Below are 15,858 nucleotides of genomic sequence, written 5' to 3'. Positions count from 1 at the left end.
CAGCTTTATTTATTTCTCATTTATAAAAAAAATCAGACTTCTTAATTACTGGTTATCAGTAATTGGTCATTTTTTCAAAGAGGCTATGCATTTCTGTTGAGCTAATATGGCAAGTCTCGTTTAACCAGGCACTTTATACTTGTCTATTCAACGCTTTAAATCTTAACGCACAAAGAAAGCGTCGACTTTAACTGAATTGAAAATGTACACATGTAGATTTATGAGCTTCTTATGGATATGATATTTCTTTCCTCATCTCTATTTTAATGTGTATTACACACTTGTGATGTTAAAACTATATAAATATAAGTAAAAAATAATATGAAAGACACTGTTAATAAACTTTGGATTTGCATAATCAACCAACAGAGGTATGGCCACAATTTGAGCTGAAAATTTTCAATTTTTTATTTTCTACTTTTTGAAGTTTACAATGCTTCATCACGTCTTGAATGGTCAACAAAACTATTCATAATGTCAATATCAATTCGAGATACTAAGCTTTTACAATTCTTTGCAATCTGATTAATTAAGAATGTTTACATTTGCCCAAAGCGCAGAGAAATCTGACAACAACCAACTAAGAAACTGTTTTGTGCCGTTAAAAAGAACTTTATTATTCGCATGAATGATTCTCTCTTCTCTACTAGAACCCCTAAGAAATGCCATTGGAACACGTACATTATGCGTTCTGCACCAATAAAACATCGCACTGCAAGAAAAGCGTTTTTTGTTATTGTAAAAACATTATACCACGCAAAAAGTGTTTGAGAAACGTACAACTTTTGTTAAGTGTGTTTAAGAGCGATTCTGTATAGATTGAATCAATACAATGTAAATAGCCAATACCTCATCAAAACTGGACCCCGTTTCATTTCTTTCGCATTCCATTTCACTCTGGTTTTGTTGGTTTGTTTTCTGAAATAGTCATTCAGATATTTTAACAAAAGCTAAAAGTGATTAAGATATTTCATCAAATTGTTTTAAAGTATGTATTTGAATTTTTATTAACGAGAGATTTTGAATTTAAAATAAAATGAAATGGATAGTAATGATAATATTCAATGGGAACCTTTATCAAAGTGAAAAAAAAATATTTCAAATCTTAATCTTTATAAACAGATTCTCAATTGTTTCAGTTATTGCAAACAGAAACCGGCATGGATAATAGAAATATAGAAAAAAAAACGTTATATAAACCACGAAGCAGTTTTATGAAAAGCGTAAATATTTCCAAGAAAATGTTGAAGGTACTAATTGAAGTTTTTCCGTAAAACTAATATTTTATTGGTATCAGATATAGAGAATAGGACGATCTGTTATTAAGATTAATTAAGATATAAAATCTTAAATATGTCACTTAGAACAGATTCCTCGGTTCTGACGTATGTGTCACAGTGTATTCACAACTAAGTAATATTTTCCATCAGTGAAAAAGACACAGTAAACTATGAATTATCTATTCGTATTATAAAATGTCGAAAAGTAAAAGTAAAAAACTAAGCAAAATTTTGGAAAATAAAATGTGTCGTAAAGTGAATGTGCGATTTACCTCTGAAGAAAATTTGACGATGGGGCGTAGTTCTGATTTGTTAAAAATTCCAGGTGATAATTTTGAGATCTCGTCTAATAAGTGCTGTTCCAGTCTCTCGATTTTCACATTTATTGACATCTTTTCGTCTTGATAATCGTACGTCTGAAAACAGAAGACCATTTGCGCATTGCTTAGCTGAGCAACTATGAAAAACTTTGATCCAAATTAATTAGCTTAATAATTTAAATTTAATACAACATTTTGCTTTTTTCTTAATATAATAGGGTTTTATCTTCGATCTTTTATTTCTTAGAATGGTTTTTCTAAAGTTATTTTTTGAATTAGCCTGACTAAAAGAAAATAATTCTTGACAAACGGACGGGAAATACAAGGAAATTAACACTAAGAAACAGAGACAGCGAGCAAAGAGTGATCAAAAAGCTTATTTGATGTATCTTCATAGATAAGCTTTACCGTATTTTCATCATTTGTAACGTTAGTTTTCTCTGGTACACGTAAATCCTTTAATGTTTCCATTAATTTTCGTTTTCGAGGTGTTTCTGGTTCATTTGAGATCATATCAACAAGACTGTCGCCATTATCATCAAGTTGACAAGGGTTTAAACATTTGTAATTCATTTTGTCCCTGTTGTACATTTCAACGAAGTCTCCGAAAATGGCAAAATTTTCTGCAATAAAATGTGTTGATATAAAAAGTAAACTAAATAATCAAATAGGGCACGTTATGACTGTTAATATTTAAAGATTAATTAATTGGAAACCCATCACTTGAAGAATTTAGTGTTTATTATCATTTTTGTAAGGATATCATTATTAAAAAAATCACGGCTTCAAATATCGTAGCATATTGTGTAAATAAGAAATAGTGAAAAATGCAGAGAGCAAATAAAGCTGTGTTTCAAATGTTTTAAAAGGAAATAGAAATAACTCACCATGTTCGAACTGGAAACCAATACAAACTGCAGCATGAATTGCTGTGTCACCAGGATAAATACGTAATAGTGTCGGGTCGACATCATGATGAAATAACACTCTAAGTACCCTGAACATCTTGCGCTTCAACAAGTCGTTCACTAGTATACCATCGTCTGCATAAAAAAAAGATATAGATATATATTTCTTATTTTTTTAATTGTCTTTTATAGAAAGGTCCCATGTGCGGGGTTGTTTTTTAGCGTTTTATATTACGATACAAACCTTTAATAATTATGTTTTTTCCTTCCAAAAAAATTTCTAGCAATTCAGCAATTGTTTCTTCTTTATCAACTGCTTCTATTAGAGTGTAAATTGAACAACTTCTGGCCAGCATTTGCAACGAACTGTTGGATAATTTACCTCGATAGGACTTGAGAATTTTATGCAATTCCTCCAACCTTTTTAAGTGACATAATTCGTGTAGATATGCTTCGTAAACTGGTTCACTTATCTCCAGCATTGTCTTCATGATTTCTTTAAAAATAATGAAAATAAATTTATAGAAATATAAGTGAAACTCAAAATTGATTCTGTATAAAAAAAAAACTACACATATTCTCTTTCAACATGCTTAGTACATAAAACAACATTGTTTTCTAAAAACTAAATACTTGTTAAAGAAAATAGTAATGACCAATTTATTCATGCCGAAAGAATATCAGGTAACATTCTAATTTCAATTATTGCCTCTGAAAGGATTCAAATTTCGATTAAATCACTTCCAATGTTTTAATATCTATCATAGAGACTTAGGGCCACCTGTAATGGGAGCATCTACAATGGCATAACAGAATGCTATAAAAGTCAAATGAGTTTTTATATCTCGTTTGATTAGGATGGTAGAGAATTTTTTCATTTTTTTTTTGTAGTAGGGCATCATTAGAGATTACATAACATAGCTCTTTAGCTCCTATTTTAAAATAGTCACTAAGATATTGCCCCTATTATATGAATACGTGTTATCGCTTTCGTTCTAAAAACCATCAAAAATAGAGACTTTGAAGTTTTACCAATGTTTTAAGTACACTTTGAGGAATTTTTCAGTATATCGTATCAAAGAGATCAAACCCCCCTTCTTTCAGTTATTGCCCTTGAAATATCTAAATTTACCTAAAACATTAGATTTTACTATTCGCCGTAACTACTTTATACAATTTAGTATAGAGGCGTATGCATGTACATTTGCCGATCAAAATGACAGAAAGGTCAAATGGCAAGTTCAAATATAAAGGTAATACAGGGGAAATATTTCATAAATTCCATTATAATAGAAATGCTTCACAGCGAATTACAGATTACTGATTGAGTTTTCAATAGTTTGCTGGAATAATCAGTTCGGTGTACACTTGAGTCAGTCAGTTTTTACATCAAGGTCATGTGGTTACTTAAGTGTTAAGTGTTATTGTACATTCTTGAATAAGCTTGAAATTAAAAAGTATTTTTTTCTGGAAAAAATATGATAATCATTGATGGCTTTGTGGTTTTCTTCAATTCTACAACATACATCAGTAGTATAATAGTTTTATTGAGCTTTTACTGTCTAAGTAGCTCAAACCTAAGCAACAATGTTTGATAAGATAAGGTAATCAAAGTACTGAAGTACTGACGGGAGTTGATTTTATCGATTATCATATATTCAAAATCAAGGATATGTGATTTTGCATTGCAATTAGTATCAGTAATTGAAATATTTCTGAGAAATTGAATGGATCCAGGCAAGATTAAAATCTTGTCTTGTTCAACCAAACGCGTGGCTGTCTCCGTTTATCTCCGACAAACAAGACAGACTCTGTTTCGTCGGATATTAACGGAGACAAACAAGCGTCTGGTTGAACGAGACTACATTGAACTCTAGCGTAGGAATACATACGACTTTTAAAAATCTCTTAACTGTTTGTACAATTTAAAATCTAATTATTTTCATGGTATTATTAAATAAGTTTTCCTGAAAAACAATGCTTCAGAATACATAGCATTGAATTTATCGATTATTTTCAAGAACTAAGTGTTGTCAGCGGTATTGATTTGTGCTTAGGTCCAAACACTGTTTCACTTTCGCTTAGCCCGAGTAAGAGCATAGGTGAGTTGATTAAAATCAACTCCCAAAAAGTTTTTTAAAAAGTGGAAGTGATGACTAAATATAGCTCTTTTTATTGATGTCATACCTGAGTTATCAAATGACCTGAATGAAGATCTAATTGTGATACCTGACAGTCTAAATTGTATACCCTATCTAGGAATCTAGAAAGCTATTTGATAAATCGAAATCGGTATCTTGAAGTAAAGATAAAAACTATTTAAGTGGAAAGACCTCTAATGTTTTTACGGTTTTAGAAGATATGATTTGATCATCTGAAAATACCTGGTGCGTCCTCCTTGGATACAGCATTGGCTATCAGCGACACACATTCATGTTGTACTTTATGATGTGTACTCAATCTGTGATCTTTTCTGATCACTTCTATCAGATGACCGATTTTTTGTTCTTCAGAAATGTTGCCGCTTTCCTTTATTTTTTGTAATGTGAATTTGCAGTCACATTTATAAATTGAATTTACTTTTTCAGAAGGTGTTTCGTCGACTTTAACAAAGACATATGTTTTGAAGCTACATAAAAATGAAAAAAAAAACAAATAAAAAAATCAAATAAAATGCATATGAGTATAATTTTGACATAAGCTGTTTATCATATTAAGGGGGCTGGGGGTGGCTGCCATTTTTGACAATATTGATCTCCTTTAAAAGAAGAGCTCCATATAAAGATAATGGGAAGTGATGAAATTTTATATTAAAAAATATGAAATTTTTCTTTATCAAATAGTAGTTGATAACTTCAGAAATCGCATATAAAATTTTCAAATAAATCTGATGGTTCTATGTTATATTATAATTTGACCCCCCAGCCTCCTTAAAAAATGAATTGAAAAACCGTGATTCTGATCTACATTCAGAAAAGTAAAAACTTACTTGTCTATTTTCTGGGGGTTTTCCTCATGTAATTTCCATATCTCAAATTTCCTTTTTCGCTCATTCATTTCCTCTTCTTTTGATATGTGTTTAATTAACCTCGCTGTTCAAATAAAAAGCAACTTCCTTATTCATATCTCGATTAATAATTTTGAAAACAAAAACCTTTTAACACCAACTATTAAGTTAAACTTCATTTAAAACTATCATTTGACAAAGTGTCATCTCAATGACAGTTTAAAATATTAGTTAACACTTTAACATACTAGGTATTTGAAAATAAGATTTTGAAAATAAATTACACGATTAACCTTGTTCTGTAGAAAATACCTCCACATAATGACTTTAAAAAGCATAAACTTTTGTAAAAGATTTAAAGATATTCAACATTATCGGCATGTACTTAATGCAAATATTTTACTGTTTATTTTGTTTTTGTCTTTTAATTTAATCATTATAAATATCTTTATTTCATAAAAAAGATAATTATAATCTTACCTTTAAGCATTTTCTACACTAACAAAATTCATGTGAACCTATTATATGATTGAAACATTTTGATATTTAAAACACAATCTTCAGAAATCTAAATGAAATAATCATACTTTCATATTTCAAAAGAATCTTTGATAATTCTTTGTTTGTTTCGGCGATGCAATTTCTCGCTGTGTTACTTTCATGATTTTTCAGCAAAGGATTAATTCCATTCATTAACAGACATTCTACAACGGTCTGTGCGATTGCATGTTCAGACAAATCCCGATATACAAATACTGCCAGATGAAGTGCCGTGTTTCCCTCCGAGTCTTGTTCATTATGCTGGAAGCACTCTTTAGCTTGTTTTGATACCAAATCAACAAGACTTGTATCTCCTTAACAACAAAGTGTTTAAATTCACTTGTAATTTAACGATATTTCAAAGCTCTTAAATCTTCACTTTTTAATGTATCAAAACATTTTATTAAATAAAAGTATTCATTATTAAAATCTTATCTTTAACATCTTCCTCTTTTTTAATATATACGACAAATTAAGAGGTACCTGTTACAGATGATATCATTACACAAGCATGTAAGCCCTTGTAGGATTTCCTCCTTTGCGCTTTGTATTTGATATTTCGGAATTCGAGCATGCCATTCTTGATAAGACATGTGATAAAACATGAAAGCCATCGATGCTCCGAAAGAACAGCAAAAGTGCAGATTGGTTTCAAATCACTTATAATCATAACTGCGCATTCCCGTGAATTACTCCCGGTACCAGCAGTTTGTTTGAAAAACCGATGAGCAACATTCCAGTAAGCTCGTTTAACAAGTTCCCAAACAATATAGCATTTCATTCTATCACAAAGTCTTTCAACTTGTACTGTGTCAAGTTCTGAAAAAAATATTATCATTTTTTATAACAAGAAATCCGGGGACTATGAAAAATACGATTCCGCTTTAGTGTTTCATTTTTGATAAAATCGTACCATTGTCAAAGGTTGAATACTCAATGTATGTGTCAGCAATATTTACAACGATGTCCTTTTCAAAGATTCCTTTGTCTTGAAACTTAATTGCCACATAAAGAAAAGCGTAGAATGCTTCTGGCCAGTTCTTTAGTCCTTTCAACGCATATCCACGTAAAACATTTACCTAAAATAGACCGCTTATTTATAGTACATTTGTTTGTTGAATAGTTTCTGATGACACTATGATGTTACTTTGCTACGTTTACCGAACTTTTGGCATTTGTAATTCATTGCAAGAATTTTTAAATTAAAGGCAGTCATACGTCAGACGATAGCAGAGGTCAAAAATCTTCTCACGATTATTTTTGCAAGCTTTTAGAGTACAGAATGAAAATATATCATAATTTGAAGAAAAAAACAACTTACACAACTTATTGAGAACTAATATAAAGACCATGACAAGTGTTATAATGCAAATACCTTTTCTATTCCTGATCCACATGAAGATTCGTTTACTGACAAACATAACTCAAGTGCCCGTTTATAATCCTTCATATTGAGGTAGCATTCTATAATATTGCATTGGATTTCAACATCATTTTCTTCGGAAGTTAGCATCTCCCTGGCCTTAATATATGACTCCAATGCATCATTAAATCTACTTTGGTCAAACAATTTGTTTGCATGTTGAATGAGTTCTGCATTTGTCCAATCATCTATTATATTGTTGACTCTCGTTTGATCTAAAAAAAAAATTGTACTTTGTAAGTATAAACAAGGAATAAATATAAATTCTACATCTATGTTATCTCACACTAGTACTATTTATTTACTCTAATTTACAAAATTTTTGTTGAATTCTAAATTTTTGGTTAACATTGTTATAATTCTGTATATTACCAATGAAGCAATATTTGACAGAATGTTCAAAAGAAAAACGACACATCCGTGAGCCAATGCTTACCAGTAATTCCCCCGTTCTTATGTGAATATACAAAATAAGCAAAGTCGTCATTTAATAGGGAGTTGACTTCTGATTGGTACATAAATATATTCCACATTATGGCATGGCTTAACAAAGAGTGTGTCAGTAATTTATAGTGGCGAAGACAAAAAACGAAAATTTGTAAAATATAGGCTAACAACAAACAAAGTCGCCATTCAACAAGAAGTTGACATTCGATTGATACAAAACTGATCCCACCATATGACATGCCTAAACAAAGAGTGTTTTAAAATTTCAAGCACCTGCTATAAATAGTTGCTGAGAAAAAAATTTCCGTTGTTAAAATTTTTGGCAAAAAAACAAACATATTCGATATTTAACAGGAAGCTGACGTTCAATTGGTGTAATAACAAATCCAACTATATGGCATGTCTAAGCAAAGAGTGTTTTAAAATTTCAAGCAACCTGCGATAAATAGCTGCAAAGAAATCGTTAACGAAAATTTGATTGAAAATTAAGGCTTAAGATATACAAAGTCTCATTAAAAGGATGTTGACGTCTGATAACAAAGCAACAGAGAGTTTCCTTACGGACAGACAAACAGACGGACAAGCAGACGGACAGACACACAAAAGTAAAACAGTATACCCCTTTTTTAGGGAGAGGGGGTATAAAAAATCACAATTGTTATCAATCACATGTAGTTAACTACATGAATTATTATGCTCCCGACCCCGCCAAAATACATGATGTTATTTTAGTTACCAATATGAGATGCTGTTGACTCTAGAATTTGAAAACAAGGATCATCTGCAGTGATGCAATCTTTTGGTAGTTTCCCATCCATATCACAAAGACCAGGAGAACAACCGTATTCCAGCAGACATTTTAAAACACGTTGCTTGAGCTTTATATCTTCAACTGTAGACTTAACCAGAGAATGAACAGCTGTATTACCGTTGACATCTATTCTGTCTTTCATTGATTGCTCAGAAAGAAAATGTTTGAAGAGCCACAAAAGTAAAATGTCTTTTTCTGAAACACATAAAAAGTAAACCCCAAGTATAGACGACTTCTTGTATAACATGTTTTTTAAAAATTTAGCTTAAAGTTTCCACCTACCTGTTTCTAAAAACATTCGTAAGCCAACATGCACGGCAGGTGTTTCGTAAACGTTTTCTATTTCTTTCACGGACGCTCCGTTGTTAAGAAAAGCTATGGCGAGCTGAAAACCGAATTTCTGCTTATTTTTTCTCGACAATTTGTTCAGCATTTTCCCAACGAAAATGTGAGAAGCAGGACATTGGTATGCTAACTTATCAAAATCAGTTTTAGGTCCATGGTGCTTTCCTATTACTATTAAACAAAGACACTTCCAAGATTCTGTTTCGTTAAGTTTCTGTAGAGTACGTTTTAGCGTGTCAGTTGTGATTCCGGCAACATTAAGGTCTTGATGTTGTCCGAAGAGATGAGTGCATTCCTCTTTTTCTAAAAGATAAAATAAATCTTTATTTATGACTTTAGTAAAATATTATGCAAGAGGAAATATTCGTTATATGTGCATAGGAATATACAAGTGCAACATTGATATCAAACATTTGTGTTTAGTTTTAAATAGAATTTTGGAATAACAATGAACATAAAATTTTAACTTATGCTGTAAAGGTTATACAAGCACTTTTTTGTTTTGATCGCGATTTCGAATGCATTAATATTCCTTATTCTATGAACGTTTTTATAGACTTAAATTACAGTATGCTACAATTTGATCAAATTTGTCACTCTACGATTTGTGATAAGCGAAATATTATTGTCTTTTTAGCCAATAAAATAAAGCATATTATTTAAATAAAGCGTAAAAATATTTGACTTGTTGAATGTTTTATTTTGAAATTTATTGTTTTAATTATATTATGTGTAAAGCTTTAAAAAGTTCTTTAAAAAAGATTTTTAAGCAAACTTGAGGGTCGTTTTGTTAAGATAACTTAATACTACAACTGAAATGCAAAGTTGTAAAAAAAAAAAAAGTTAGAAAGAGTAGTTTAATGTATGTCGTCATTTTTAGTCATTGCCAAATTAACCAGCAAACATAGAAAAAAGATTGGGGCCAATACTCTTGAAATTTTCTCATCGCAATAACAAAAGTATACCTTTTGTTGACTTAAGTGTGACTAAACAACGAACAATTTCCACTAAGAAAAGGCTTGGTTCAAGTGCTATTTTGAACCCTTTCAGGAAATATCCCAACGCTAAATTCTTCTTCCCATGTTTTATATGCGACATAGCAGCAAGCCAATAACCCTGGAAAAGATATGTAGCTAGCTAGTGCACCCTGTATAATTAACATATGTAATGTAATAATAAACTTCTAATTTTGAACTTTAGAAATGAAACAAATTAAGAAACGCAGCAAATTCAAGGCGTCCCGATGCTAAAATACGGCTGGAAAACGATATTATTTGAATCATCGCAAACATACTTTGATCGGGAGTATTTCTTAAAATCGATGTTATATTTATTGACAGCGATGTTAAACATTTTATTTGATGCATTTTGTGGCGTCATATGTTCTTTGTAATCACGTGACGGGCGAATCCAAATATTAGAAATGATCTATTTAAATCGCATTGGCGCAGGTGATTAATGACATTAAATCATACATATTTTTAAGAAAAATCCTTTGTTAAGTCATATACTTTAAAGTTCTTGCTTGGGAAAGAAATAGATATTTCGTTTACGGAAGATATTGTTGAAACATTCCACAAAATCATCAAAATAATGCACATTTTTACTAATCAAAAGCGATTCACAAAAAATTACGGTAAATCCGTAGGTTTCCCAAGCAGGATTCACATTTGTACTGATATTCTTTACCATTTTTACGTAAAATATTCTAAAATTATGTTGATCTTTCGCCTGCGCCAAGCTGGTTTTTACATGCATTAAAATTTCTTCATTCAGTTGTTAACGCGTAGCAAGGAGAGTCTCCAAACCACTAGTTTAGAAATAGTCTTTTACTTATAACGAAGCTTTAAAACTGCCAATTACTTGTTACTGGTTTTTAATATGAATGAATGCTGTACGCCTAGCATTAACGGCAGCATCTATGTAAAGGAAACATGCGGTTGTATATTGGTTTGAGATAATTCACTTTCAACGTAAAGATACATTCCCTGAGAACTATCGACAGGAATGCAGATCGTGACGTCAAAAATAATTATGACGTCATACCGTATGAAGTACAGACAAGTGACTTTCTACACATCGCTGTAAAATTCATCGAGAAGCCTTAACATGCCCACGAAGTAGATCATTGTATGATGTTTGTTGCAGATATACTACCCAATCTAAGCAATACCGGTGTATCGTAAGTACCTTTTATTATTATAAAAAAATTATACGGTGGTTTTTTTTTTATTATAAAACCGCCCATACCTGCTCAGTGTGCTGGTCTAACATAAAATATGATATGGAATCTATCAAAGCTTCTGTGTTCCTTTGCAGCATTGTTGCCACCATTGATTTACAAGATAAGACCCTTTTATAATCTTCTTCAAGGCCATTTTTCAAACATATCGACGCAGCTTCCGAATACAACTCCCAAGCATTCTGGGCATTATTTGCATAGAGAGCAATCGCTGCTCTCTCTTCTATTTCCTTAAGTCTAGTTGTTTCATCCATGCTAGATCAAATCAACGGCATAATGATTAATTGAAAACAAAGTATTTGTTTTTTAAGAGTAACGTTATGAAGAGCATTGTTTATATAAAAGCGGTATCATATTCAAATGTGCTACTTTCTGCTATATAAAAAAAAAACTCTGTCCCAAGATATTTTGGATTCACGTTTGGCTTAATTGTTTGATATTTATAAATACCTCAGGATCCAAACGATGTTCATTCAAAAGTATGAAAAATTTCCAAGATATCTCAGTCAAAACGCCCCTGTTAGCTTATCAGGTTTCAATACAATGCTAAAAAATGTGATGTCTATGGAGATTTTGCATTGCAGCAAGCCCGGATGATAACGTTGAAATATTGCGCGATGTATTCCGAGTGTATTCCGAATGGAGAAAAGATGTAAACATTCCCCATTATAAATCTCCGTAAGGAATCTGTTTTCGTTCCTGTGAATTTTTCCGAGTGAAAGATGACAATGTGTCAATGAAATTATCTTGGAAAATATCCCTTTCAACTATTTCAATTGCAATTCTTTCACAGGTAAGTGTATTTTTATTAAAAATCGTCCAAACGTGAATCCAAAATATCTTGGGACAGAGTATAAAACGTTTATGGCGTAAAGAAGCCTATTGACATAATAAAACATGTTGTAGATGATTGTCGTAAATAAAAAGGAAAACTCTTAACACACAAAATATAACTTTGACATAAACAGATATAAAACAAGTCTTAATGCTATATCAATTTATAATGTGCAACAACAAGCTTAGGGTAAACTCTTTTATCATAAATAAGAACTTAAGGACGTTGGATCCTGCGATCAAAAGTCTCTAAGTTTTTTTCTAAAGTAATTTTTTAACATCTACACATATACCTAAACCAAAATTCAAAACAAAATGTTGGGGTCTATATGCTCCTTTCGGTGCTACGGTGTAATATGACCTAATATGACCTTTCTGCACTGAAAGTGCAAATTGCACACAAATTGCTTTTCCCCCTATAACTTTTTATTGAAATGAACCATAGTATCAAATACAAATTTACATTATTTAGAATTAATAAAATTAAAATTATCATAATGAAAAAGTTTGCAATTACTTCACCTTATGGATATTTTGACCTTTTTGCACTGAAAAAATACTATTTTTATTCATAAATTATTCACCATGCAATTAAATAATTAAAAAGTCTCAAACTTTTTCTCAAATTCTGACAGACTTGTCAAAAAAACTTAAATATTCAGAAAATAAAACCAAAAGTATGGGTCTATAATGTAAATTTTGAGATATGGCATGAAATAAGCTAATTTTAGGGGAAAATTGGAGTTGAATTTTTCTTTACTTTTATGAAATATCACTTATACATGCCAATACATGTCGATATGAATATGGAAATATTGTTGAAATATGTTTTTTGAAACAACACGAAGATATCCCAATGCATAAACTATCTGAAATTTTGGTCTGCACAGAAATTAAGAAAGCCAACATGACGGTACTCTACAACAACTGAGTAATGAAAAATGTGCATTTTCTTCTTAAAAACCTTCCGCCACAAAATATAGTCCCTTACTACACTCTCTAAATATGGAATTTTTCCCTCTCTATTTTATTCAATATAGTTTATTTGGCATTGTAAAAAAGGAATTTACAAGTAGAATTCATATATGACACAGAATTTCCAGACTAGAGGTGACACAAAATGGCTACACAAAATCAGAGGATCGAACCTCTTTAAATCGAATATATTTTCTTTCATTATTTTTCGATATTGTTTTTTATATACTGTTTAATTCGACTTGTTTTGCTTCATATTCATAAAACTAGATGGTATGCAATTTGAACAAATCTTGGGAAATGGTACACCTACATGTATCCCAATAACTTTTCATTGACCTTAATATACTTTTGGAATCAGAATATATATTATAGATAAAAAAGTAATAAATTCAAGTTCCTGCCATTTAGAATTGTTCCCTGTTTCAACTGTCTTCGTTTGCAATGTTGTATAAAATAAATTTTAAAAAGTTTATCAAAAAAATTTGTAGAAAAACATACCCTAAAAATGTCAAGAAAAAAGAATGTCAGTTTTTGTACCTATGAGGTATGGCACATGATTGCACTTAAATGATTTTTTGATCATATAACTTTTGTTGTTTTTGTTTTTTGTTTGGGGGGGGGGGGGGCATAAATGAGGGGTTTTTTTCTCGATGTCTTTAAATTGCAATGAACTTAAACATATTGAGTTAGAGATATCAAAACGATAAAAGAGGACTTCTTTAAATACCAAATTATTTCCAAATGTACATGTACCCCCCCCCCCCCCACCCCCCTCAATAAAAAAGAAACAAAAAACAAAAACAATACAAGAAGAGAGAAAAACAAAACAAAACATGCACAAACATATGCAAACTGTTTATAGTAACGAAAAAATCCATAGTTCATCTTTAATATATTTTAATATAGAACTCTCTTTTTCAAGGAGGTAAGTTAGTACAATCTAAAATTGGGCACGGTCATCGAGACCTTTTAAATGGCTAAATAATATTGTCCCGTAAAAGAAGTCGGAATCTTTCGTATTTCTTTGCAGGTTTTTTAATTGATAATTTATAAGTTAAGCTGCGCAATAAAATCACATTTACACAGAATTCTATGTAGGTAAAGTTTCATTTTTATTGCCTTGAAAAGAAACGTATAGAAATTTTATGTAAACAAACCTCACAATCAATACTCTTCGCTGCAGTGTAAATACATTTCATGCATTGAGTACACAAACCTTTGTGTCTAATCGATTTAAAACGCTTTGTTATAAAACAAATGACATGCACCGTTAAACTACCTTGTTCCGAATTGTTAAAGCATTTACTAGCGTTTTAGACATTAGATATGATATTAAATCACGGTTACCAAAAACTTAGTTTTAATGTACATGAAAAAAGATATGCACTAAATCGATATATTTTTAAACCCGGTTTTGCAATTCAATCTACAAAAATGAGTTTCAAAATACCAATACGTTTACAAGAAACGAACTTGTTTCGTTTTCTATTCACATTGGATGTATCGACCGTAACATGTAAATTGTGTAGTCATACTGATAATAACAAAAAAGAGGAAAATGTTTTAAATAATTTTTACAAGTAGAATTTTATTTATTTTAATCATCAAAAATAAAAACCATTAACAATTGCCACTTACCTGTCCGACGTTTTTTGTTGGCCAATGATGTTGCGTATGCCTAAATATTAATAACCCATTTATCTTTTCACTTCATATCTGTGCAATATATATTTGTTTGCTTAATGTATACATTTCAAAGTCCATGGTCAATATAGTCACCTCTTGAAAAATCTTGCGCATAAATATTGTCCACTAGTAATACTTGTTTCTAGTCGAATTATTCTGCTTTAAATATATACGTAGTCTATACCAACTACGCAATATCTGGTATAGGTATCACAACACTATTTTTTCGAAGGTTCATGTTAAAACATGGCTGAGTGAAAATAATTCCCGAATTCCCCTTCGTTTTTAGGAGTTTTCCGCCAGCGACAGGGACTGTACTTTTTTATGAGATAAAAAACAACGTGTAAAATGCCTGATTTTCCCACCTTTGTAAAAATACGAGGTCACTTGAATTTTCTGATGCCAGTTGTTTAGGCAAGGGGTGAAAGGGCTCGGACATGATTTTCAAGCACATGTGTAACTTTGATGTAAACAAACTCTCGTGCCTTTGTGGATGGCTGTGTGTTTTTGCTACTAAATTGGTTAGGAACAATTGTTTTAAAAGTTGTAAAGAGGAATTTTCCCAGAAGTTTGTTTTAAACTTGCTACCCGTATCTAAAGTTGCGTAATTTTGGTAAGAATATATAGTAAAAATTAATAGTGTTGTGCAACCTGAACTAGTACACAACATATTACGGCGGCACAAAAGGATCTCTAAAAACCTTAAAATGACAAGAAATTAATATAAATTTGTGAATTTTTAAACAGATAAGTGTTTGTTTATACAAATTGTCTTTTTCCTTAAAACAAGCAGATTATACGAAACAATTACATGTATATAAATATTTTGGTCGACTTATACATGTTATGGCTTAAGTAATTGTTGCTTTTGAGATAAATTTTATTACATTAAGATGGTTTTGAATACTGTATACACATACTATTTTGTTTTTTTTTTTGTTTTGGGAAGAAAGAGACTGAGAAAGAGAAAGCAATTACAGCGTGTTTGACTCTTGTGTACTATTTTCAGGCTCGGAGGTGCATACAGCGAGACTTAA

The 15,858-nt window shown here is 31.0% G+C and overlaps 1 protein-coding gene across 5 annotated transcripts in view; it reads right to left on the bottom strand.

The window, feature by feature from the left end:
- LOC105321038 (uncharacterized) overlaps nt 1-15,021 on the bottom strand; it is a 40,103-nt gene extending 25,082 nt beyond the window's left edge. For 2 of the 5 annotated variants that reach the window (XM_066081764.1, XM_066081765.1), the window contains exons 1-16: nt 14,774-15,021; nt 11,332-11,578; nt 10,047-10,197; nt 9,019-9,384; nt 8,662-8,931; nt 7,431-7,693; nt 6,969-7,134; nt 6,539-6,874; nt 6,103-6,369; nt 5,498-5,600; nt 4,893-5,137; nt 2,753-3,004; nt 2,488-2,643; nt 2,009-2,223; nt 1,553-1,696; nt 850-918 (exon numbers count right to left, since the gene is read on the bottom strand). In XM_066081764.1, coding sequence (XP_065937836.1) covers nt 850-918; nt 1,553-1,696; nt 2,009-2,223; nt 2,488-2,643; nt 2,753-3,004; nt 4,893-5,137; nt 5,498-5,600; nt 6,103-6,369; nt 6,539-6,874; nt 6,969-7,134; nt 7,431-7,693; nt 8,662-8,931; nt 9,019-9,384; nt 10,047-10,197; nt 11,332-11,577 — 3,249 coding nt within the window. In that variant the 5' untranslated portion in view covers nt 11,578; nt 14,774-15,021. The remainder of the gene's footprint in view (nt 1-849; nt 919-1,552; nt 1,697-2,008; nt 2,224-2,487; nt 2,644-2,752; nt 3,005-4,892; nt 5,138-5,497; nt 5,601-6,102; nt 6,370-6,538; nt 6,875-6,968; nt 7,135-7,430; nt 7,694-8,661; nt 8,932-9,018; nt 9,385-10,046; nt 10,198-11,331; nt 11,579-14,773) is intronic. The other 3 variants (XM_066081761.1, XM_066081763.1, XM_066081762.1) reach the window with 3 other exon arrangements.
- Between the last annotated feature and the right edge of the window lie 837 nt (nt 15,022-15,858).

Source organism: Magallana gigas, chromosome 4 (assembly GCF_963853765.1).
Source record: "Magallana gigas chromosome 4, xbMagGiga1.1, whole genome shotgun sequence".
NCBI lineage: Eukaryota > Metazoa > Mollusca > Bivalvia > Ostreida > Ostreidae > Magallana > Magallana gigas.
Note: the sequence above shows the minus strand (reverse complement) of the source record. Positions and strands in the feature narration are given on the sequence as shown.